The following is a 24,786-nucleotide window of genomic DNA, read 5'->3' on the forward strand; positions in this document are numbered from 1 at the left end:
AGCACTTTAGACAGGTGTCTGAGTGAAAAAAAGACACTGCCTACTGTTATCTGAGTATCATCAAGACTGTCATGTCAAGTCATTTTAACCATGATTAATGACACTTGTTTACTTTTGTCAACGTGTGCATGTGACTGATGTTCATCCTGTTGTTTAAGATTGGATAAAAGTACAGGAATGTGTCTCGTCACTGACAACACAGGTATAAGAGCTCTCCTGAAAGAAAAACACCACAACAGCGGTGGTGATACACAACATGTGAAGGATACTTATTTGCCAAGCAATTGTATGAGGAGAGATAGGTAAGAACAAAATTATTTAAGAAGAAATTCTACCAAAAGACACAGGCAATGTTTCAGAGATATTGGAATATCTGCGTTCAGGGTTCCTACCGTCATTGAAAACCTGGAAAAGTCATGGAAATTCAAAATGCTAATTCCAGGTCCTGGAAAAGTTATGGAAAACAATAGGTTTCCCAAAGTTTTGGAAAAGTCATGGAAATGTAACCAAAGTTGCATAAAATATAATTTATATTTTATCTAATCGCCGAAATAGTAATACTATAATGATAATAAATACTGTATCGTATAGTAATGAAACGTAAAATGGCATTTAACTGTCGAGGTATTTTGCTGGTGAGAGTTTTACAATCACGCCCTGTAGTCTACAGTGGCTAGTCTGTAGGAGCTAGTAAGCCTACTATTTGACTGGCACAACATGTTTCATATGCAGACCTTATCTTCCAGCTTACCATGTTAAAATAAAAATGTTTCAGTGGTACCGCTGAGAAAGAGTAATTTCTTTGGTCATGGAAAATGAGGTAAAGGTCATGGAGAAGTCATTGAAAATCATTGGTGAAAAAGTGTATGAACCCTGTGCGTTAGTCTTTTTGTCTTTTTTGAGGAATTATACATCGAAATATACTTTTAGCATGTAAAAATATATTTTATGTGTAGAAAGGTAGTAAAACCAACCACTTTATATGGTGAAGTCAACAAAACTCAATTTTTTTATGTAATTTACTTGCCCTAAATTAGTTTTTTTTTCAATGTGCGTTTAAATAAGTAACACGTAAGCAACAATGAGAACATGTTTTAAGAACTCATTCATTTGTAAATTAATATCACATTTTCTGAACTTTCTTTAAAAAGACGTTTTGGAAAACGTAATAAAAATGCTTTTTTCAACGCCACGGTCATGCCACGCCCTCAAACGAGAATACCGCGGTGTGAGACTTCCTGTTCCTCTTAAGTTTGCAGTGGTTCTTCAGCAGTTGGACACGTGTTTGCGTTGGATCCTCCTCAAACCATAGTAAAACAAGTAAGCATGCCACCTGAGTTATTAATTACTGCTTTTTAACTAGAAAGTGTTATTTACTTTTCTTGTATTCACTGTTTTGAACGAAACATCGACATTTTAATGCATGTCAGCGCCATTACTGCTGTTAAAGTTAGACTCAGCCCTGTCGTGCTCATGTAGTCTATTTCTTCACGCAAAGTTGTTGGGCAAAGTTTGCATCAAGTGCTTACCGACGCAATTCTGTTAAAAGTGGTTAAGTACGTATTAAGAATCAACTCCGCAAACTGTTCCCCTATGCCGCTGTAAGCGTTGGCCCGGGCACGGTGATGGGGCCGCGGGGCTCAGAGGCTCTCCTGCCGTGCATGTTGTGCGGTAAAATACCTCCGTTAAAACTATTCCCTACTACTTTATAACCCAGCGGTTATGTAAGAGTAAGTTACTAATGCGCCTATTTGATATTAATTCCTCTATATGTATTTCGCCGTTTGTTTTACTGTGAGCAATGAATTATCTTTCAACAATCTTAGTGTACCCAATTTAAACTCATAGTCTGCAGTTACAGCATCGAGTTGTTATTATACAAAATTAAGTGCAAACTATATTTTTCATGCTTATGCAACGCTATCCATGTTGGAATCTGCAGGAGAGTTAACGTTAGCTCTCAGTAGAAAGTGACGGAGGTGATTTCAGTTAAGGTGCATTCAGGCGCAATTCAGTAAAAGTGTGTATTGGGCGACGAGGCATGTATAACGTCAGCAAGATGTGTTCAAAGTAGTACAGTAAAATGCAGTCTTTAGCGAGAAATATCAATAAATACAGTTTTATTAAGGAGATGTTTTACTACAACATAAAGTAGATAATAGACAGTATGCAAACGAGATAAAGGAGTGTATATTGAAGTAATTAGGATCTGCTGTGTAGAGAATCATGGAATTGTACTGGTATCTAACAATGCCATCCTTATAAATGTATATAAATACAATACCGTTTTAAATGATACTTGTGTTTTAATGTTTGATTCCATTAATTGAATTAAATATGTTTTAATGAATTCTACTGAAATGATTGTTACATTGTCATCATGTAACTATTTTGTTCTTTCATTTGCCTCACCAGACAACAGTCACACCTCCTCTTGAAGACATTTTGCCTCCTGCTATGGACTTCAGGTTCACATTAGGTAAGCCCTTGAGTGTGTCAGAGTTGTTGTTTCAGAGGTTAATTCAAGACGTGTTATGTTTACATACTAATATAATGAGCATCAGGTAAACGTACCCATTTCTATTTTTTGAATCACAGATGGGATGGAGATGTAAACTATGCAGCACTAGTGTCACCACTCAAAGTGATATTTTAAAACATTATCGACTCCATCATGGAACCTTTGGACAGAAACGTGCCTTGCCCTGCATTCATGTAGACTGGCATGCGCTCTCACTTATCAAGATAAAAGTTGAAATAATCGTCTGTTCTTTTTATTCTAGGACCCATGTGCCACTTTATATACATCTCTGAGCATGAGGTGGTGTTAAAAAGAAGTAGTTGGACATTTTATGAACTATATCAATATCATGACTATTTGGTTCATTTTCTTGCAAACCAGCCTTTTTTTGATGGCTTAAACCCCTTGTAATGCATGTGAATAGCACCTCTGTTACCGTCTGTTAACAGCTAATGTAAACTGGATCGTTATGTTTTCAAGACGGATTTGATTTTTGTTTTGAGGAAAACACATGGTGTGTCCTGATTTGTACTCAATTTAGTGTTTTATTTGTATTTACAGGGAACAGCAGAGGTCGAAGTGCAACAGGCTCGTGATGCACAGCATGAAGTGATACGTTGCCCAAGAGCCAGATGCAGTTATAACCATCAAGTAATAACCATGTGTCTCCATATATGTTAATGTATTTTAAATAAACTTGTTACTCTTTTATGACAACTGTTTTGAAATAATCACATTTTAATAAAATGTATTAACATGTCCATAATGTTCCCTTTTTTAATTTATTTGTTTAATCTGCAAGGTTTCAATGCTATCAAATATTTAAAGGGTTGGATTGAAATCAGCAAGAGTTTGTCGTATATAGGTTCCGGCAACTCAATTGTGTTTTATAATTTACTTTATTCTCGTGTGGTTCTTAGCAGATTGTTATTTGCATTGGTTACACTTAATATCTGGGCTTTTAATTGTAGGCTCATCTCATCTTTTCATATGCAGAAACAATCACATTAGTGAGTTTACCCTACTCCTATAATTGCTTGGAACCACTTGACACATATTTTTTAAGTTTTAGCAAAGTAACACATTCTTGAGTAGAGGAAAACTAAAAAAAGTACATTTCACCAACTCAAAAATTGCAAAAGTTGACTAAACTCTTAAAATTGCTTGGAATCGCTTGACACATATTTTTTAAGTTTTACCAAAGAAACAGTTTTTACAGTGTATGTTTATATTATGCACATCACTTAAAACCCAAAAATGCAGTCCTAGGTGAAGAAGAATTACAGTAACTACATTTTCGCAAAAAACATTCTGAAGTATAATCTTTTGCTAGTTTTTACTTTTTCATTTTATGCTGCGTTATACTTTTCTGGCATTTCAGAAATAAAATAAAATATATATTTTGCTCTAACATTGATACATCCATCTGACTGCTGTTAGATCATAATGTCATACAATGCATTAAAGATGAAATCAATGCTTACACACTTCAGATGTCTGCATGTTAGCAGTTGCACCAAAGAAACATTTGGCCATTGAATTTCTCATACGGTTTTATTTTAACTAACAATTTGAGGAGCAAAGTGGTAAAATGATCCAGTATTTCATAAAAAGCCAAGAGCCATGTCCAAACAATGAATAAAGTGCTGCATCATTAGTGAAAATCTAATATTCTACTATTTAATAATCACAGGGGCCATTTTACTGCATACAGTAAACACAATTGTCTCTGTTCATACTTTAAGCATACCTTACTGATAATACTGTATGTTTATATTGAAGTAAAATGTTTGGTTTATGAGTGTCATGAATGATGACTAGATGCTAACCAGATGTGTTCTCAGGTGAGATTTATGAAATGGCACCTTTATTACATACAGCTGCATACAGTAAAACTACATTCCAGCAATAATTCATAGCCACCGCTTATCTTTGGAAAACAGCCAATCTCAAAATCAAGGTAAATGTTGTATGTATGTATGTATGTTGAGCTTTCACTGGTGTGCTTTATCTTACCAACAGTCTCCTGATCTTGAGGGTGGCCATTATATCACAATATCATATTAATTCCATCTTGTCTCCAGCTTTATTACAGTGAAAATAAAACTGAAACAAGGAGGAGAGTTTTGCTTCAGTGAAGCATTTCAGGACGATAAAAGTGTGGACAAACCAGCCTCCTACGTTATTTCTACAATGAGCAGTCCTCTGAGACAGCAGGCTTCAACAATGTCTTATCTATTGTAAGTAAGACAACATCAGTTTTCACATTCACATTTGGTATCAGTATTAGGCCAAAGAGGATTGGCAGGTACTTTTGTCTGTGTTGTGCTGTCTTTTGTATGCCAGTAATGTTTATGTTTTACATTTTAATGACAGGTTTCCAGTCAACACCACACATTGTTGGTGATGTGGCTGACCAGAGAAGGAAAAGTCATTTATAACGAAGAGGGGGGAACTCAGCTGGATTTATCATGTCAGTCAAGTCTCCAAAGCTGCCGAGCATCAAAAAGAAAAGTAAGTCCTTTTTTTGTTATTCAGGGTTTGTGGTAGGAAAGAAATGTGGTTCATATTGAGGACTTTTCTTTTTAAACGTACCAAAATATTCTGTGAATTCTTTAACTTCATTCATAAAACACAGTTAAAAACATCTATATACCATTTTGAATGGAGGCTGACAAGTATAAATAAGTGATACAAATAATTGCTTTCTCAATATTTGTCTTGTTCGGAAGTAGCGTATGATGCCGTCAAATGTAACAATAACTACCTTAGCTGACAGTACATATCTGTTTTTGCCCTGTTTTGATCATAAATAAGGCATGTAGTTCTCCAGACATATCAATGGCACCTATAAGGGACGTTAGCCAAAACTGACTGTGTTTCCGCTAAACGTCAGCTATTCCACATATGTGTATTTATTGTTGAAATGTATGCTTTGGGTTATAATGCTAAATATGTGCACAACAAACGTGAGGCCAAATGGTTAGCTATCAAAATGTATTTCGGAAGTTCTGTTCATGTCATTTAGGAAGACAAAAAAATAAATGTTGGCAGACCAGTACAGCTTCCTCCTGTGACTGCTCACACAACATGAGGTTACACCTGCAGGCCAGGAGGTGGGATGTTCTTGGATAAAGAACAACATTGCTGAATGCTTTAATGTGTTTACCCATTTATAATAATTGGGGTTGGAGGCAGCAAGTGAAGTAAATGTGGGTGTTTATGGCACTGCGGGGTAGAGTGTTGAAGGGAAACTTGTTGTTTTGTTTGCAGGTGAGCTGAAATTCTAAGATAATATGTAATGATTAGGTATCTACGGGGATAATGTGCCTTTTTTGTTTCTAACTGTTTAATGTTTTTAATTATATATAACAGTGTTTTTATTTTTGCAATAGAAACATTAATAGATCAAGTATCGTTAGGTTATTTTATGTTTTAAAAAGAATCAAAGTGTCTCGTAACTTGATCAAAATTAGTCACAGTCAACAGCTGAAAGCTTGTGTACAGATTAAGAATTAATAAGAAATCAGTAGATGTTTATATTCAAAGACATGCATCACACATGAACTAAATAGTAATAATCTTTTTTTTCACATTTTCAATAAACACAAAAAAACTTTGAAGTATGAAGAATCATCAGCGAAGTATAAATAATTAAGCTTTTCTGAGTATTTTACAAAGTTTAACTAAAACATTTGTACCACTTCAAGCTCAAATAAAGACTTGGATTGGATTTCGGTTCTGATCATATTACATTTTATTCCACATTTAACTGGATAAATCCATTTGCAATTTTAAAATGTAGCACATCCAAAGGCTAAATTATTGAATATTTTGTTAACCAGAACCTCCAAAGGACAATGCCCAGGCAGAGGTTCTCAATACCCTGGGACTAGAGGCCTTCTTGACTACACCACTGGACCCAGCGTCTCTGTTGGACATCAGCACTTGGACTCTGGAGAAACAGGCCCCTCTTGAGCCCAAGGATCTACCAAATGCCTTTCTACAACGCTTGTGGCTGTTTAGCCAAGATGCCCGGAGTCCTTGCTGCAAACCTCTGCATGATGTTTTGAACAATTCCAACAATTCACCTGAGGAAATTAGAAATGGTTTTAAAGAAGAAAGCCAGTGTGCCGTCAACCCCCTTGATCTAGTAACAGCTGTCTTTATGTCTGCTAACACTTTTCTTCAGCAGGAGATGACTGTGCGTATGTTACAATGCCAGTTTGCTGCGCCCCTGGTCCTTCCAAATAAAGATCCAGAAGAAGCCAGTCGCTTCCTTCTTTGGCCTTTGAGAGGTGCTGTTACTCAATGGAGGTCGCACTTTCCGGAAAATAACAGAAAGATCTATGGGGGGGATTTGGCGAGTACATACATGCCAGTAGTTTCTTGTGTGAGGCTTGGTCACAGTGGTGTCTCTAAGTCACAGGTGCTAAACAATGTAATAGGTGGACTCGGATCTTCCTGTGACACATTTCTCCACAGGGGGATAGATGGAGGACAGCTTCCCCGAAGACTCTCAAATGGCCTGGTTGAGATTGGATGGTATCTACCTCCGGGTGACCCTGTCAGAGACATTTTCCCTGTCCCTGTGGTCATCTCTAACTTCCGTGGTGATGCCAGTAAACATGAAAAATGCCTCAGCCTTCTATGTCAAGCGTCTTCAGCCGTGGTGGTTTTCTGTGGGAATCTTCGGGAGAAAGAAAAACAAGTTCTTGCATCTTGCAAGTATATGGCACACAAGCTCATATTGATTGACCTATCAGATGCTGAGAACAATGACAACAGGGTCGTGGGGTTTGCTGGTCAGAACCTTGAAGAATACATGGAGCTTCCTGGAGGATCAGTGGTACAAGGTAGGGATTTGAGTGAAGAGGAACTGGCTAACATGCTGTGTGGGTCCTTGAAAGATCTGTTACCAGATTAATTGAAACTTGTGACACTTGAGGCAGCAGCAAAATTAGCAGAGGAGCTAGGCCTAAATGTAGACGAAGGGGCAGTCTGCAAAAAGGCAATGGCTACAGTGGAGAACGTATTGCAAGGTTTAGATGAGGGATCTGCTCAATTTAGGGACAAACAGCTTCCATTGCAGGGGTCTGTGTGGAGCAAACTTGCTGAAATGGAAAAGGAGGAAAGTAAGCAAAGAAATGAAGGAAAAGAAATTGACGAACAACTGCAAAAAGAAAAGAAAGACATCTTGGTAGAGTTGAGCTGCTACAAAATGACCTCAGCAATGAAGATTTTCACCGGCGCGCTTTCAGCAACAGATAAAGTGGAGAGGACCTATTTCCTTAGTTGGATGAAGCTGAGGCTTCGTCTTAATCAAATGGAAAAACAAAACAGTCCACAAGATCTATTTACAAAGCTGAAGACAGAAAAAAAAGATGGCCTGCCAGAACACTGTGATAACCTCCAAAATGGAGTCAATTATGACACAGGGGAAAGTGATAGTTTCTGCACAGATTCGACACCTGAGGAAGATAACACTGAAGAGCAGCTCATGAATCATGAATTGCAAGATTCTGAGCAACAGGTGGAGATAAGCCAAGGGTTAGTACACATTTTGCAAACATCTGCAGAAAAAACCATAGAGCTACAGTCACAACAGAAAGAACATGTTGAGTCAACAAAAGATCCAGGCAGAGACGTTTCCTTTGAACATCCTACAGACTCATGTCAACAGCTTTTGGAGCCTGATCAGTCCTCGCTTGGACTTGAGCATTTTCTGCGTGAGATGGGCTTACTTTTTGAACTAACACACATCAGTCCCGGGAGTGGGAGCCACAATGTGTTGCGTCTCCCTAGTTTAGCTACAGACCTTCTTCTATATGGGATTCCACTTGAACTGATGGATGGAAATGCCTCAAACATCCCAATGCGCTGGCTGGCATGTGTCTTTGCAGAGCTCAAACTCCGCCTACCTCAAAAACAGTGCAGGACCCGAGTGCTGACAAATCTTGGAGTACATCATGCTAGGAATGCTGAGCTTCTTTCTGAATTATTTGGGGCAAAATGTCCTAAAGGAAGGAAAAGATCCACTAAAGGGTTATACATGGCTGCCCTGTGTCTGCCTGATAGGCAGAGATGGCCACTGTTGCCGCAGGCTTGAGTGATGTTTTATTGCAGAACATCTCTTCACACGTGGGTACTGAGTATGAAACTTACCTCACTGTCACAGTCAATGCTCTCCTACGCATCAAAGAATGTAGTTCCATGCCCATTTGCCAACTCCTGGCCCAAGATGAAGGAATAAACTGCTTATTACAAGCATCACAGTTAAGACGTGTATCAGATATGCTACAGACTGAGAGTAGGGACAGAGGAACTAGCAATGCTGATGACCATTATGCAAAGACCAAAAGCTGTATCACCTGTGTCAAAGGGCCTTGGTGCAATATGTCCCTTTCTCAACCAATTGACACACAGTATAGTGAGACCAGTGGCGACTGGTCATTAGGGGCAGGTGGGGCGAAGCCCCACCTAGTGTCAGCAGAAAGTATTACACATAATGAAAACAAAAAATGCAAAAAGATGCAAAAAAAGAAATAAAAAAATATATAAAATATATTTTAAGGTCATGTTTAATCATCTGATTCGTCTGTACATTGCTGTTTTAGTCTGTGTTCTTCTAATTAGTGTCTACAGTGCCGTTTTGAGCCATGTGGGACAAAACCTGATTCTGCCCCTCCCTCTCACTGTTTAAGTGAACGGTGACTGTAAAAACTACACTGCGCATGCTCAGAGTATTTTTCAATGGAATGTGTGTGGCAAAAAAAAAAAGGCCAAAGGGGCACAGAGCTGCCATCCCCACCATACGTCAGCTCACATTATTCAGAACTGATTGGCTGTAAATATGTCACGTGTGCAGTGCTGCGAAACGTCACGTGTAGTGTGAAGAGAAGACGAGAGAGCAGCATATAGCTAACATCACCAGCGATTAAAAATAAGTAAAAAACGGAAAGAAAATGAATGAAGTTGACCATTTACTGGAGCACACATTTGAGACACTTAGTCTCGGAGAGAAACTGGAGGTAAAGCGCCTCGGTGCCCACCATCCACCGGATTTCCAAATGGTCCAGACTGCGGGCAAAGTGAACTGCGGGTTTAATGCTGAGTGGTTTGCTAAAAAGAAATGGCTAACGGCGAGCATCCAGAAGAATTCCCTCTTTTGCTTTCCTTGCCTGCTTTTTGGTGAAGATCAAGGTACTTGGTCGAGGACAGGTTACAAGGACTTAAAGCATCTTTCGGAGAGGACAATGAAGCATGAGAGCAGCAACAGTCACTTGGAAAATGCCGTAAAATTGGGATTACTGGGAAGGGTGAATGTTGCAGCTCAGATTGACAGCGCCTACAGACGCGGCATTGATGATCATAATAGAAAGGTGGAAGAAAACAGGTACGTGTTGGGTCGGATCATCACCTGTATTAAACTGTGTGGGAAATGTGAGACAGCACTGCGGGGCCACGACGAGTCGGCGGACTCTCTGAATCCAGGGATATTCAGGTCAATTTTCGAGACAATGTGTGAGGGCGATTCCAGGCTTCGACGGCACTACGAAGCTCAGCCCGTTTTCAAAGGGACATCAAGCACCATACAGAATGAACTCTTGGACTGCATGTATGATGTGTACAGGGAGGAAATATCCAAGCAAGTGGACAACACATCATTTGTTGCCGTTCAGGCCGACGAGACAACCGATGTCTCATGTAAATCGCAAATGGTGATTGTGCTGCGATACATTATGCCTGACCTCACAGTTACAGAGCGTTTTTTGGAGTTTGTGGAAGTAAAGGACAAAACTGGTGTAGGTCTCTCTAACAGCATCAAGGCTGTTCTTGAACCCCTGAAGCTGAAAGAAAAGCTAATCGCTCAGACCTATGACGGGGCGGCCGTCATGAGCGGTAACGTGCGCGGGGTACAGACGGTCATGAAGGAGACGTACCCAAACGCTCAGTTTGTTCACTGCTACGCCCACCAACTGAACCTGACCCTGCAGCAACTGTGTTCAGCAAGGATGAGCATCCTGAAGGTGTTTTTTGCAGATCTAACTGCTTTTTCCACTTTTTTCTCCGGTGCTCCAAAACGTGTTGCAGCTCTTGCAGAGGCAACACAGAGACGCATACCACGGCCACCGGCTGTGAGATGGAACTTTAAAAGCAGAACTGTGAACGCGGTTTGGGAGACCCGAGAAGCACTTCTTCAGTGTATGGACCATATACGCACACAACCAGGGTGGGATGCGGTCACCATAAGTGAGGCATACGGCCTGTCAAAGAAACTGCGGGACCGAGCATTTATGCAGCTCCTGGAGTTTTTTTCGTTGCTTATGCCAGAAGTGGATGTTTTATACAACACTCTGCAAAAACGAAGCATCGATGCACCTGGGATCAACAGCGCGCTCTGCCGCTTCAAGGAAAATGTCCAGAAAATGAGGCAGCAAACTGATGCATTGGCCGCCACCACTCATGATGGAACAGACGAGCCAGGCTGACGAGTCAGCAGCACAGCGCCGGTAATGAAGGAGGCATGTGACACAGTCATCTCACAGGTGGAACAGAGGTTCTCACAGAGTGACCATTTGATCGCTGCAAAGCTCGTTGACAGCTCATTCTTCCCACAGCATGTCCTGTCATTTCCTACACCTGAGCTTGACTGCGCAGTGAAATTGTGGCCTGCTTTGGGAAACAAGGAGAAGTTGAAGTCTGAGCTGACCACGCTCTACCGCCACAGTGAACTTCACACTGGAAACACTGCCCTGTCTCTGTTGAAATCCATTCACGAGAACAACTTGGAGGATACGTTTGCTGAGACTGTTATTTTGGTCAAAATAATAGTAACAACTCCGATGACGACATCCGAGTCAGAGAGGAACTTTTCCACCCTCAAAAGGATAAAGACTTTCACTCGCAACACCATGGGACAGCTGCGACTTAACGCATTGGCCATGCTTTCAATTGAAAGCCAGTTGATCCAGCAACTACAGGACTTCATCCCCAAAGTGATAGAAACATTCTGTCAGAGGAAGGACCGCCGTGCCGCTTTTCTTTTCAAGTGAGCCTTCAGCTTTGGTAAGTTCATTTAGATAGATAGATAGATAGATCGTACTTTATTGATCCCAAATTGGGAAATTGTTTTTGTTACAGCAGCATAAAAGGCATTTTACAATAAAACAAAATATACAAGAATAGAAATAAAATAAAATAAAATATAAAATAAAATATAAAGAAAAAAGTACAACTAAGAGAATAAAAGTAAACAAAAAGACAAAGATCAATAAAACACCGGGAGCTGCATGCAACAGGCAGCCACCAGCACGGCGCCTTACGCAATTTATTATTTATGTCATATATTTTGTTGATCTTCTGTGTTTTGCCTCTGCTGGATCGATTGATATTGTGACCTCGGTGATGAGTGTCTGTGTTTTCCTTATATTTACAGTCTATGGTGTTTTAATGCTAAAGCATTATGGTGGTTGTTGTTGTTGTTAAGAATTGCTTTGTGATGGTGCCCTTTACTTATGTATTAAGGTGCATTACAATATGACATCCCCACGCTGTGTACCGTACATTTACGTACACAGTGTACGTAAATGTATGCGCTGACAGTGTTGCTCCGTGTGGTCTTCAGTATGTAATTTGACACTCCCCCTCTCCCCCCCTCTCTCTCCCCCCCTCTCTCTCTCTCTCTCCCCCCCACCTCTCTCTGTCCCCCCCTCTCTCTCTCTCCCCCCCCACCTCTCTCTGTCCCCCCCCTCTCTCTCTCCCCCCTCTTTCTCTCTGTCCCCCCCCCCTCTCTCTCTCCCCCCACCTCTCTCTCTCTCCCCCCACCTCTCTCTGCCCCCCCAGTTTTGTACACATAGAAACGCCACTGAGTGAGACTATATTAAAGCTTAAGCAAAACCTGTTTGGGGCGTTGAAGAAGTGTGCAGCTAAGTCTGAAGCCACTGGTCTGCCTGAATTAATGAGTCGTTTGTGTGCGGTTTGGGATGCAGTGAAAGCAGAATCATTCTCCACTGGTCTGCAAAATACTGACATAGCTTTAGCCTTCTGTTTACTGTGCACCGAGTTTTTCCAGTGGGAGCATAGTTGCCTGGAACACATGGAGAGCTGGCTTAAGGGGGCAACAGAGAAAATCTTCGACACAAAGGCAAAGGCTCTAGAGGCTGAAATCCAAAATAGCCTTTTGAACAAGCTGAACGATGAAGCCAGAGAGGAAGTCAAAACAGAGATAGACAAGCTTAGATCAAAAGCAGACGCCTATTTGATGAAAGACAACGTTCTCGAAATGAACACTTTCAAGCCAATCCTAATGAGCAATATGGATCACCTTCAGGAGGAAGTAACTGAAGAGATGGTGCAAAGGTTGGGGACAGTCAACGAAAGCCATTGTTCTTTGACACAGTTGGAAAGGTTTGAGAACTCACTGGAAAAAGAACAGGAATCTAAACTGCATGCACTCGTAGAGAACAGCAAGTCATCTAAAGTTCTCCTTCAAGATACAGAACTAGAAGAGGAGTTTGAGGATGTGTGGAGTAAGACGTTGTCCAACTTTGACTTTAGGCCATCAGAAACAGATGATATTACTGCAAGAGTGACCGATGTTTTGAAACATAATTTAATTCGCTGTGGTCTCCAGAAACACATGAACAAACTTGAAGTTATCGGCAAAAACCAAGCATCGGGCTTCCAAGTTAATGATGAGCACTTTGGATACCGCAGCAGATTAAAGCACATGTTTGAAGACAACAACAGACTGCAGAGGATAGAAGCTCAACAGGTAGCATGCAACGTCACAGAAGAATACAATCAGTTTGTAGCAGATAAGTCTAGTTTAGCAGCAGATTTCTCTGACAGCTATATTGCAGAACTGTTGGAAAATGTTGAAAAAGCCTTGAAAGACAAATCTATGGAAATCAGATCAGCGTTTGAAGTGGATCTGAAAGTTTATCTCTGTGGCGCTGCATGCCAAGACTTCCAAAAACGACATGACCGCTATGCCAAGGACAGCGTGCTTTTGACAACTATTACTGCAACCAAGAGTAAGTACATGTCAGATTTCATCTACAAGTTCAGGAAGAGAGATCAGTGCCAGAGGGTGGCTCAAGCATTTACCTCCATGGTTGTCAAACCTACAGTGTTAGACTATATTTATAGACCACTGGGAATGCAAATGGTTAAAGATATCCAAGATAAAGCCCAGCAGTATCAGTCCCCATGTTCCTTTCATCAAAGCTTAATGGAAGAGCTAGTGAAGGAGGATCATTTTGAAAGCTTCAAGGAATATTTGCTTGACTATGACAAATTCAGAGTGAGGAAGATCCAGGAGACGGTGGTGGCTCATCTCTCTGAATCATCCAACTTTGGTATATGGAGGCAACAGAGACTTGGGGAAATTGTAGGGAAGATAGCGGCAGCAGTGAGCCAAACGGCAGAAGGTGCCAGTGGAGTACTTAGTGATACAAAGCCGCTACTGGAGAGAGTTTGCCTCATTGTAGAGAAAGATGGAGATGTTGATGTCAAGGCCAGGTCCTGTTTGGACGGACCTTTCTTCAGTATCACCACGGAATGGGATCGCTTTGTCACATGTCTAATGGAGTTACTGGCTGCAATGAGATTGGAACTAGCCCAGGAGTTCTCTCAAAATGTTGAGATCACCCAACTTCTTCAGTGCCCTATAATTCAGCCCCAAGAGGCCTTGTTTGAAAGAGTAAGAGGCTGTGACCAGCACTGTCCTCTCTGCAGAGCCCCCTGTGAGCTGCAAGAGGGGCATGAGCTTCACAAGGCTCTGCTCCACAGGCCCAAAGACATGTTGCCCCATGACTCAGGTATGACAGAGGGAAACCCAGGCATGAGTAAGGACAAACAAGACCTGTCTGTAGCATGCAGCAGCCTCCATTCCCTCCACCCAGACTGGAGCATCTCCCATGGGGACCCAAACACTGAGATGCCATGTGCTTATTGGAGGTACTATGATGTTTATTAACGTTTAAAATAACATAAGTACTTTTTCTTTATTTGCATGCTTTTCACCATAAAATATAAATGTTTTAGATTGTTTTTTTAAATGAGCTGAGCTAAATATTCCATAATTTACAGGTATGTGTGGGCAAGGTTCAATGAGAGCTTTGCAAAGGAATACAATCAGGAACCAGCAGATATTTCTGATGAGTGGAAGGAGATAACTGAGGAGGAGGCACTGGACAGTCTGAAGGAGGCCTTCTTCCATGGACAATGCTGATATTACGGCTACTCTGTGCTGTACGCTCTTATCATATTATTTATGACATTTTCCTTACCAAGTTCAGGTTTTATTTGGTGTGTAAGTATTTTATACCTATCAAGGATGTTGATGTTTATATAATAGTGGACAGAAATTCAAGCATCGACCATTGATGATTCCAAACACTGGAAATAACTGATGATGTTGTTTGCATTTGTATTTTTTATCTTTTTATCATTTCATTAACAAGATAGTGTTTTGTAAAATATGCCTTTAAAATATGTTGTTAATCACGTTAATCCAATGCCTCCTGAGGCCTGTACTACGAAGCCGGATTTTCCTAACCTGGATATGTTTGAGTTAGCCGGTTGGCCCAATCCAAAACATACGCGCTCTGGCTAAACTGTACTACGACGCTGGTTATCAAGTGGATCGCTCAAGCCAGCCGTGTCCTATCTAGTTAGGTGCGCGTTCACATGAAAGGGGTGGTATTTGGAGCATTCGACCAATCACAAACATGGACAAGCGCACTGACAGCGCAGCGTCATACTTCCTGAATGAAAAGTGAACTTTAATATTAGTCAAATATGAAGAAGTTAAACTTTAAACATCCATGACTTAAACACTTTATCCAGGATAAAAGCCACATAGCTGCACCTGCAAGGTGAATACAGCTGGTAAAAGAAAAAGCGTTTGAATGCGTACATTAACAGGTTTATGATATCACTGCCCCGTTAAGACACGAGTGGATCTGACTTTAATTACATTTGACTCGAGTGTTTCATCAACTTAATGTGTTGCTTAAAATAATACTTCTGCATACAGTATGTGACACTGTGAGTGTTGCACGGCCAGATACGGCTCAAGAAGCTGACTCAAATAAGGAAATATATGATACATTATGATGTGATATGATATGAATGATAATGGGACACATCGACGTCTGCACTCACAGTGCCGCGGACTGTACTTAATGTTACTCTGATCCGGTTACTTATGTTGTGGCAGATATTTAAGTAAGCTTTCTTAACGCTAATGTTATAATAGTCAGATTGCTCTGAAGATGGGAGGGGATATTCTATTAATTTTCACGTTCACACAGTCAGTTGATTTTTGTCGGCCGTCTTTCCTGCAACGGCAGTTTTTCTGTATCCTCTATCCTGTAATATGACTTGATAGCTTTAAACTCCGCACACGGAGCTCTGATTGGTCAGCAGGCGGTGCTTTCACTGAGTTGATCTCTTAGCCTGCAACCTAACCTCCTCCCGAGGAGGTTAGCCGCTCAGCATAAGTTACCATGGAGATCTAGCCCGCTAAAAAGAGAACCAGCGTCGTAGGACCGGAAAGCCCGAGTTTTCCCTGAAGTCAGCCGGCTAAGCGAAAATCCAGCTTCGTAGTACAGGGGGATATACTACGAATCTAGTTCAACATATCCTGGATATGTTTTGAGTTATCCGGCTGACTAAATCCAAAAAAAAAAAACGCTCTCGCTAAACTGTCCTACGACGCTGGCTATCACCTCGACCGCAAGCCAGCCGTGTCCTATCTAGTTAGGTGCGCGTTCACATAAAAGGGGTGGTATTTGGAGCATTCGACCAATCACAAACATGGACAAGCCGTGTACTGACAGCGCAGCGCGTCATATATTTCCTGAATGAAAAGTCAACTAATATTAGACAAATATGAAGACGTTAAACTTTAAACATCCATGACTTAAACACTTTATCCAGGATAAAAGCCACATAGTTGCAGCTGCAAGGTGAATACTGCTGGTAAAAGAAAAAGTGTTTGAATACGTTCATTAACAGTTTTATGATATCACTGCTGCCCCGTCCAAGACACGAGTGGATCTGACTTTAATTACATTTGACTCGAGTGTTTCGTCAACTTAATGTGTTGCTTAAAATAATACTTCTGCATACAGTGTGACACTGTGAGTGTTGCACGCCAGATACGGCTCAGGAAGCTGACTCAGATAAGGAAATATATGATACATTATGATGTGATATCATGTGATATGAATGATAATGGGGTACGTCTGCACTCACAGTGCCGCGGACTGTAGGTTACTTATGTTGTGGCAGATATTTAAGTAAGCTTTCTTAACGCTAATGTTATAATAGTCAGATTGCTCTGAAGATGGGAGGTGATATTCTATTCATTTTCACGTTCACGCAGTCGGTGATTTTGGCCGGCTGTCTTTCCTGCAACGGCAGTTTAAACTGTATTTCCTTTCTCCTCCTGTCATATGAATTGATCGCTTTAAACTCCGCACACTGAGCTCTGATTGGTCAGCAGGCAGTGCTTTTATCCTGGAACCTATCCTGCGCCGTTCAGAATAAGTTATCTAGCCTGCTAAAAAGTGAACCAGCTTCGTAGGACCGGAAACCCCTGAAGTTAGCTTGCTAAACGAAAATCTTGATTCGTAGTATAGCCCCCAGGCCTCTGGTCTGACAAGACAGTGTGGAAAATGTTTGCTATGTAAAATATGTTTGAATCAAAACATAGAATATCTAGTCTCATTACTTTCTTACTAAATATCCAGCAGTGATTTCAAGTATGGCAATTCCTGTTCTTCTGTGTTTTAAAATGACCTACTAGATATATCTTCAACTATAGGCCTTGTGTTTTAAACACATCATGTTATGACTCCAAACTAACTTGAAATATATTGCAACATTCAAATAAAACATAAACAATAGGAAAATAAGTGAATGTATTGAAACAACAACACGTAAAAAACGCTGTATATTTCCTCTTTGCTTCATTTGAAGTCAAACTGTGATGGAGGAACCCCTGAGATTTGAGTTTATTGGTTTTATATCAAAACTGACATGCTACCTAATGTATCTATTCATATATTATCTATTTAGCTATTCTACTTGTACAATGTGTGTATATTCAATAGTATTCAATGTAAAAATAAACACATTAATCATTGTATTATTCTGCTGCTTTTCTGAAAAATACAGTAAACAACATGAAAGGGACCTACAGTTACTGGACAGAGCTCTTTAGACAGATGATATCCTGGCATTAAAGGTGCCTCTGCTCTTTAGCTTTGATTCTGTTCAGCCACGTGATCTCAGGCTGTATGTGAAGGCTTAATAGCTCAATAATAGGTGCTAGGCTCGCAGCAAGGTAACAAAGTGCTTTGAGTAATTGTTAAATGTACATGCCACTGTATTTCATGCCACATGCTATATACTGATGTACAATTCAACTACACATATTTATTTTAAGTTCCGTCTATTTACTACCACACTTTTTGTTATATTCCATGGAATGCTCTTAACATCCCGATAGCAATAAATATCTTAAGTGCTTTGACAAAAAATCCATACAAAAATGTCATCTGTTGAAGCCGTAGTACTGTAAAAAGCACGACCAATCATTTTAGCCGGCCTGGCTAAAATAACTGGATGGCCTACCTGCCTGTCAGCCTTCCATCTGTGCACAAACTTATCTCGTGCCCTCATTGGTCATGTGCGCGTTCGTGTGTGTTGGAGGAGGGGCTCTGTGGCAGATTTTTTCCGGCTGTGTATTTTCAAATTCTAGCGATCTCGAGCTGGTTTCTCCAAAATGACCTACCCCACCTTTAATTAATTATGCATTACACAAAAACAAGCACACTTGTCTTTTATTTATCATCTCCTAACCCAACCACTAATTCACACATATTTAACTGCAGTATGCACTGAAAAACATAATGTGACATGATCTGACATGCTACCTGTCTGACAGCATATTGCTACAGTCTGTACACCCCAACATGAAATCAAAATATCCCAGCAGTGCTTTCCAATTCTTAGTTGAATGAAATCAGATCCCTCCAGAGAACCAACTCTGAGAGGATTAAATATTAAACAGTTAAAAAAAACATGTGAATATGTAAAATAATAATAATAAAAATAAATCCCCTAAAAACTGGGATTTTAATTGTGTGTAAAATATGTCATATTGTTGTCCATTACTATATAAAGGAATACACGTCTGTAAAGTATTTAACTAAGAGAGTATTAATGGCTGGTGATGTGTTTTCATCTCAAGGTTCAGCTTAAAGTATCTCTGCTAAGGGATTTATGAAAGTGCCAGCATTAAGGTGTCCAGACAAAACAGGCTAAAACACACTTAAATGTTTGCTTTTACATGTTTTCAGTAACAGCCGCACAGTTCAGGTATTAGAGTAAAATAAGTTATAATGGTGAGGGCTCATAGTTATTATCCGACAGGCAAACAAGCAGACATATCCAGGGATCATGATGCAGAAGGAAGGATAATAAGGCAGGAAGCAGGTCTAAGACACAACAAATCAAGCAGATAACTAGCAACAGCTTCAGGCTAGAACATATACAGCACAATGGAAACAAATATAGTCTCGCCAAAGGTCATCTAAAGTTGCCCTCATTTATGCTAAGGTTGTATAACGAGAATTGAGGTCACAGTATTTACAGGGAATTTGCACCAAATCTTTCCAGCAGGAAATTAGATTTTCAGGATGTTCAATATTTTACTAAAACGTTATACAAAGATGCATGCTCCACATCCCACAACTGTCATAGTGAAATACTGAAGTACTGATATACTGACCTTCTTGAAATGCCGTTATTACATTCCTGCAATAAATCTTTCATGATGGTTATCATTTTCAGTTTCTGTTTAAACAGTTTTTGGGAATTCAACTGTATCGTTATGTTTTATTTCTGGGTAGGCCATTATTGGCTAGTTCTTAAATGTGATACATAAAAAAACAAGCAGCAGCAAACATCAAATCGGCAATTCTTAATTTTGTTTCAATTAATGTAGTTGTCACTAGAGCAAACATCACCATAACTTACAGGTACGCGTCTTCATTTAGCCTTTTTTTATGCATTACTGGCATCGCATTTGACTCATTTGATTATTGTATTGCCTACACACACAGACAGGGGATGTACACACAAAAACACACAGATAATAGAGTTGGCGTGTAAACTATGGACCGCAGAGCAATTCATTCTGTATAATCAATATAATCAGTGAAGTGCACTAGGAGTGAATCACCTCAAGAGTGGCAACAAAGGGAAAAAGGATTTTCACAAATGCACCATTTGCATTTAGAATTACGTACATACATTTGAAACACTACACTTTTTACTGAATAGTAAGATCTTCATTTATAGATCTATTTTTTATTTGACAAGGAGCCGTTTATTGTTCTTTTTAAAACGCTACAGGCTAGGAAAAGCAGTGCCTTCCTTTAAAGCTCTGTTTGTGAATCATACTAGATCTGTGCTGCCCTATTTGTCAATTCTTCAAAGCTATTTAGGGTATAACTCTAGATCTTAGATATAAAGTACATCAGTCTGTATTTCTATTACCTCAAATTGGTTTTAAAGTGACATCAGTATGAGGCCCAATTAAGTTTTAAGGTGCTCTGAGCTGTGACAAATGTTCAACAGGACGCTGTGTTTAATTGCCAGCCGACTGTAACCACACGCTGCCTGTCGTACACAGCTATAACATTCTTAGTATGGTAAGGGGAAGGGGACAGCCTGATTACACACCAGCCTACCATCCTGAAAATAGCAAGATATGAGTACCTGTCAGTTAATTTTCTTTTCAAATGAAAATGAATGGATACCAACAGCTTGCTGGAAGGTAGAAAAAAAATGATACAGTTATTTCAATCAGAAATGAATAAGTAGACAGTACAGTTGTGTATCTTTTCGCAGTGTGTGTCACTCGTCTATAAGGGTATACCAGTGAGGGACAACTCTCCCCAGACAGATACAAAATGAATCTACTTAATCTAAAGTCTCCAGCCGTGATATAGCCTATGAATTGAAATTGCAACACATTTTCTAGCAGCATGGAACACATTAAAAATGTCAGGATATTGCGAACATATCTGCGATGTCAGATCATTTTAAATAGAAAATTACAGACCAAGACCAATATGATAAGGCAGTATAAGATGAGGCCATAGAGGCCGTAGATTAGAGATCTTATAGCCAGTCGCTGGCATTCTAGACAAGAACAAACCACAGCAAATAGTGCCAGAGCTAACGGACGCATTTGAAATTTGAAAGCACAATAATTCTCTATCACCATCTAACTATGTCCTGCTCATTATGTAGGACAGGTACCTGCTTATTATGTCCCCAGCTGGTTCCATCACTCATTTGTTGCATGGAAATGAGTAGCAGATAGCAGCAATTTATATTCGATAAGCGATCGGTGAAAATATATATATAATGATGGGTAAACATTCAAATGTGGCTCAGTTAAACAACGTACTGTAGGGGCATACAAGATATTATTTGTGAAAAATCAGCTGACAATAATTTGCAAACATGTTGATATTGGTCACCATCAGGAAAATGAGTGCATCATGGAAATACACCATCAAAGTGACGTACAGAGAACATTTAAAGATTATTCTGTGTAACTGGCATTGGTGAAAGTGATTGAAATATTTGCCTGGATTCCACGTACATAAATTGCTGATGTGTGAACCATGCATGGTTACACAGCTTAAATAAGGAAAGCTATTATTACTTAAATCTTTTCTACTCTCTAGATTGAAATATAAATCATGTTAAATGGAGCTAAAATGAGAGCCCCCATGTTTTTTTGCCTTCTTTCTTGTGGTGGTTATATTGGTGTTTGTACTGCTCTGCTGCAGAAAATCACGCTTACCACAGGGAGTAAAGAGTAACACACTAAATCAGCCATTTCACATCACCCTTCAGTTTCTTTTAGAGCTAGGGTTAGGCTTGGCCAGCTACGGATTTTCACATCACTGGGTCACTTTAATGAGGAGGGTGGCTTCCAAGCATTACATCTACATACATTAACACAGAATATTGACCTCATTTAAAGCTAATTTCGTATTATATTTTTGAAACACGGATAGATATTTGTGTTGTCTTATCGTTCTCTCTGTCTTAATACAATCTGTTTTCAGTCCAACCTTCATCCTGAATTATTCCTACTTATAGCACTGCCTTCTTTTGGTTAATGAAAATGTAATTTAATTTTCATTGTTTTGTAACCTTTTCTTCCTCCACACTAAAAGCACCACTGCTCTGCTTGCACTTCATGGTCACCTCCCTTCACCTCCTTCCCCTTTCCCTATAGCGTTTCTTTTCTGGACTGTGGCTCTAAATCATACAGACATATGTAAGTCAGAATTAATCTGACATGACTGTTTGTTACTTAATGTGTCCTTCAGAGCCATCAAATCAAAGTGACGACAGATTGACATTTAGCAAGGCAGATGCGCTACACCCTCAAAACCTCAGAGTTCAGTGGTAATCAAACTCAAACATAAAACATAATGTAAAATAACCTGGTTTTGTAACTTAAGATGTAATGAGCAGCTTCTGTCCCTTAAAGACAACAAAGGAAATCACATGTAACCTAATTCCTTTAAAGCTACTATACAGTATACTTTTACTTTTTAGGACATTTCTTCGTCACATTACTCAAACATTTTTAACACACCTGTAAAAAGGTTAAATGAAAGTCAGATAATACCTCAGTACCTGAACACTTACTCATACTACAGCAGAACAAAGAGGTAACCATTATTACTGTTTAGTCCGAGGGGCCAGATATTAATTTAGGAGTAACACAATGCATGAAAATAAATCAAACATCTTACATTTAGCGGTTGGTGAAGAAAATAATTACAGTAGTTTGTTGGATAAAATGTTGATGCTTTTCAAACAACCAAACCTATATTTATTTACTTTTCGTTGAGTGAGTTTATTTCTTACCATTGAATAAAGTGCTGCTTTAGTCCTGCAGCTGGAAATCTTAATAACTGTGCCATTTCAGTCCCCTTTTATCTTCAACTCCTCCACGGTGGCTCGCCAATCAAACATTCAGTTTTCTTTCAGGCACTTACAAAAAGACCTGCGCGCTCAGAGCTCTTACGCATTTGGAAGGATAGTGCGCTTTATTGAGTGGTCCGTCTTAGATTGAATTGATGTGGGGTAAAATGGATGTTGTAGAATAGAGTACATTTCTGAGCTCAAGTGTCAGATCCTCATCATGCATTCAACAATAGAGATATGGAGCAACCTTCCCCAGAAAAGAGGGGGAGAGAGGGATAAAGGACGAGCTGGGGGTTTCAACATTATTAGACGCTGCCTTCACTGTAGCTGCTGTCAATATGTCAGCAGGGGTTCCTCTGAGAGGCCATTACATTACAAAGGGCACTACAAAGAAACATCGGTAGAGGAGTGACAACACAAGTGTACACAACCCCAGGGCTTCACATGTGTGACTGTACATTCTTTTTTGTTGCAGAGGCAGCAAGTGTATTTAAGCTGAAGTCTTACTCACACATTTTTGCATGCATCCTCAATTTGTTGTTCTAATGTACAGAGCAAAGTAAATACAACTGTCCCCTTTCCTTATGGTTACTCATTTTCTCTCTCATTTCTCTTCAGGTGTTGAAGAATAGGCAGGCAATCAGGCTGTCCTTCAGCAAATAATGCAAAAAGAAAAAACGATTGCCTTCTCCCACGAGGGCAAATAATAGGTAGCTGCCGAGGTCTTCACGGCATATTGCAAGGGATTCATGCAAAGGTGTGTGTATACGTGTGTATATGTGTTTGGAGTGGATACAGACAAAGTAAAGGATAGATGGGAGGGGGGGCTGTTTATGAGGATTTCAGGGAGAGAGGTTATGTGGTTCCAGTTTTTCTCCCTCTCTCTGTCACTCTCAGTCTCGCTGAGTGAGAACACACCGTTCCTGTCCGACTCCTCATTACTCTGCGTGTTTCTAAATAACCTGCAGGAAAGCATTTCTGACTATCCTTGTAAGATCTGTAACTAAAGAAAAAAGGAGTGAAGAAACAAAGGCAACAGAAAAAAGAAGAAAAAAAAGCAAATTTTCTGAACTGGGGTGACATCACATCGGGATATTCTCAAGATCGCACATTTTATGATATTTATGCAAATATCTGCACAGGTAAGATACTCCATCTCTATTCACCAATTCACTGCATAAGGGGTTAAGAAAGTATTGATACACTTGAGGATCTCAACATTATGCTTTATGATAAATTATTTTTAACAGGTACTTTTATGTTTTTACTGATTTACTGGCAAATGTTAATTGTTTTTCTCAGATTGCAATACAAATATAGCCATGATTTTGTATGCTACAGGGATTGTGATGAATGTTCTGATTACATAAAAGGAAACTTTTTTTTAACTTAGATTATATTCCTCTGGTGCGTGTGTCTATAATAATTTTAATTAAAGTTAAAAACATGGCAATACATCACCTTGCTTACAGGCAGTATAATAACATCTTAAGCTTTTATATATAATTGAATGTGTTGTGATTGCCAGAATTATCTAATTGAATTATTTTGAATGCAAACTATTGCCATTTCAGGTTACTCACAAGAATCATCATATGCAAGTGTTGTTATTAGCATGCAGGGGCTAGACAAACCTGAATTAAACCTTAATTAAAATGATTTGCAAATAGCAGTAGTCTTAGACTTAACATGAAATGAAAAAGGATGAACAGCATTTACAGAATGATACCAGCTACATGGAGGGGACATGAACATGCACACTGCAGTTTCTCCCAGACATTGAATGTCAAATATTTTTCTAAGTGGTGTTGGTGAATATAATTCTCTGAAAAGAAAAGTGTAACCTGCCAAAAGCTCGAGTACAGTTTTCTTTGGCATGCTTTTGTGGCACGAAGCATCTGTCCTGTCAGAGTGAAAGAAAACCAAAAGGGGGCGCTGACAGAAAGTCGAGCTGAAGGCTGAACAGCAAGGCATAATAAACTCTGTTGTTAAAAAATCTAATCTTGAAGACAAACAAGAAAGGAAAAGAATAAAGCTGCTGAAGCACCATGCATTAATATGTCAACAAACTCTTTTAATACACACTCCCCCTGGTTTTTAATCTAACACAGTCCTTATGTGTTGTTTTTGTTCTACTCAGTGCACTTGTCCATATGTGTACGTCTCAAATTGTGATGGATTGTTTCTTGGCAGAGCCGATGCTGTTAGAGTGGCTTTGACCT

At 39.7% G+C, this 24,786-nt stretch overlaps 1 protein-coding gene across 2 annotated transcripts; it reads left to right on the forward strand.

The window, feature by feature from the left end:
• Positions 1-203: 203 nt before the first annotated feature.
• Positions 204-15,124, forward strand: si:dkey-202l22.6 (interferon-induced very large GTPase 1). 2 transcript variants are annotated; one of them, XM_034115116.1, is made up of 6 exons: positions 204-302; positions 4,606-4,761; positions 4,898-5,035; positions 6,367-8,950; positions 12,393-14,485; positions 14,618-15,124. In XM_034115116.1, exons 4-6 carry the CDS (start codon positions 8,606-8,608, stop codon positions 14,757-14,759), a joined length of 2,580 nt encoding a protein of 859 aa, XP_033971007.1. In that variant the 5' UTR covers positions 204-302; positions 4,606-4,761; positions 4,898-5,035; positions 6,367-8,605; the 3' UTR covers positions 14,760-15,124. The 2 variants fall into 2 exon arrangements, with proteins under 2 accessions (XP_033971007.1, XP_033971008.1); XM_034115117.1 differs by having other exon boundaries at positions 6,367-7,352; positions 12,566-14,485.
• Positions 15,125-24,786: the final 9,662 nt, after the last annotated feature.

This window comes from Trematomus bernacchii, unplaced genomic scaffold (genome assembly GCF_902827165.1).
Source record: "Trematomus bernacchii unplaced genomic scaffold, fTreBer1.1, whole genome shotgun sequence".
NCBI lineage: Eukaryota > Metazoa > Chordata > Actinopteri > Perciformes > Nototheniidae > Trematomus > Trematomus bernacchii.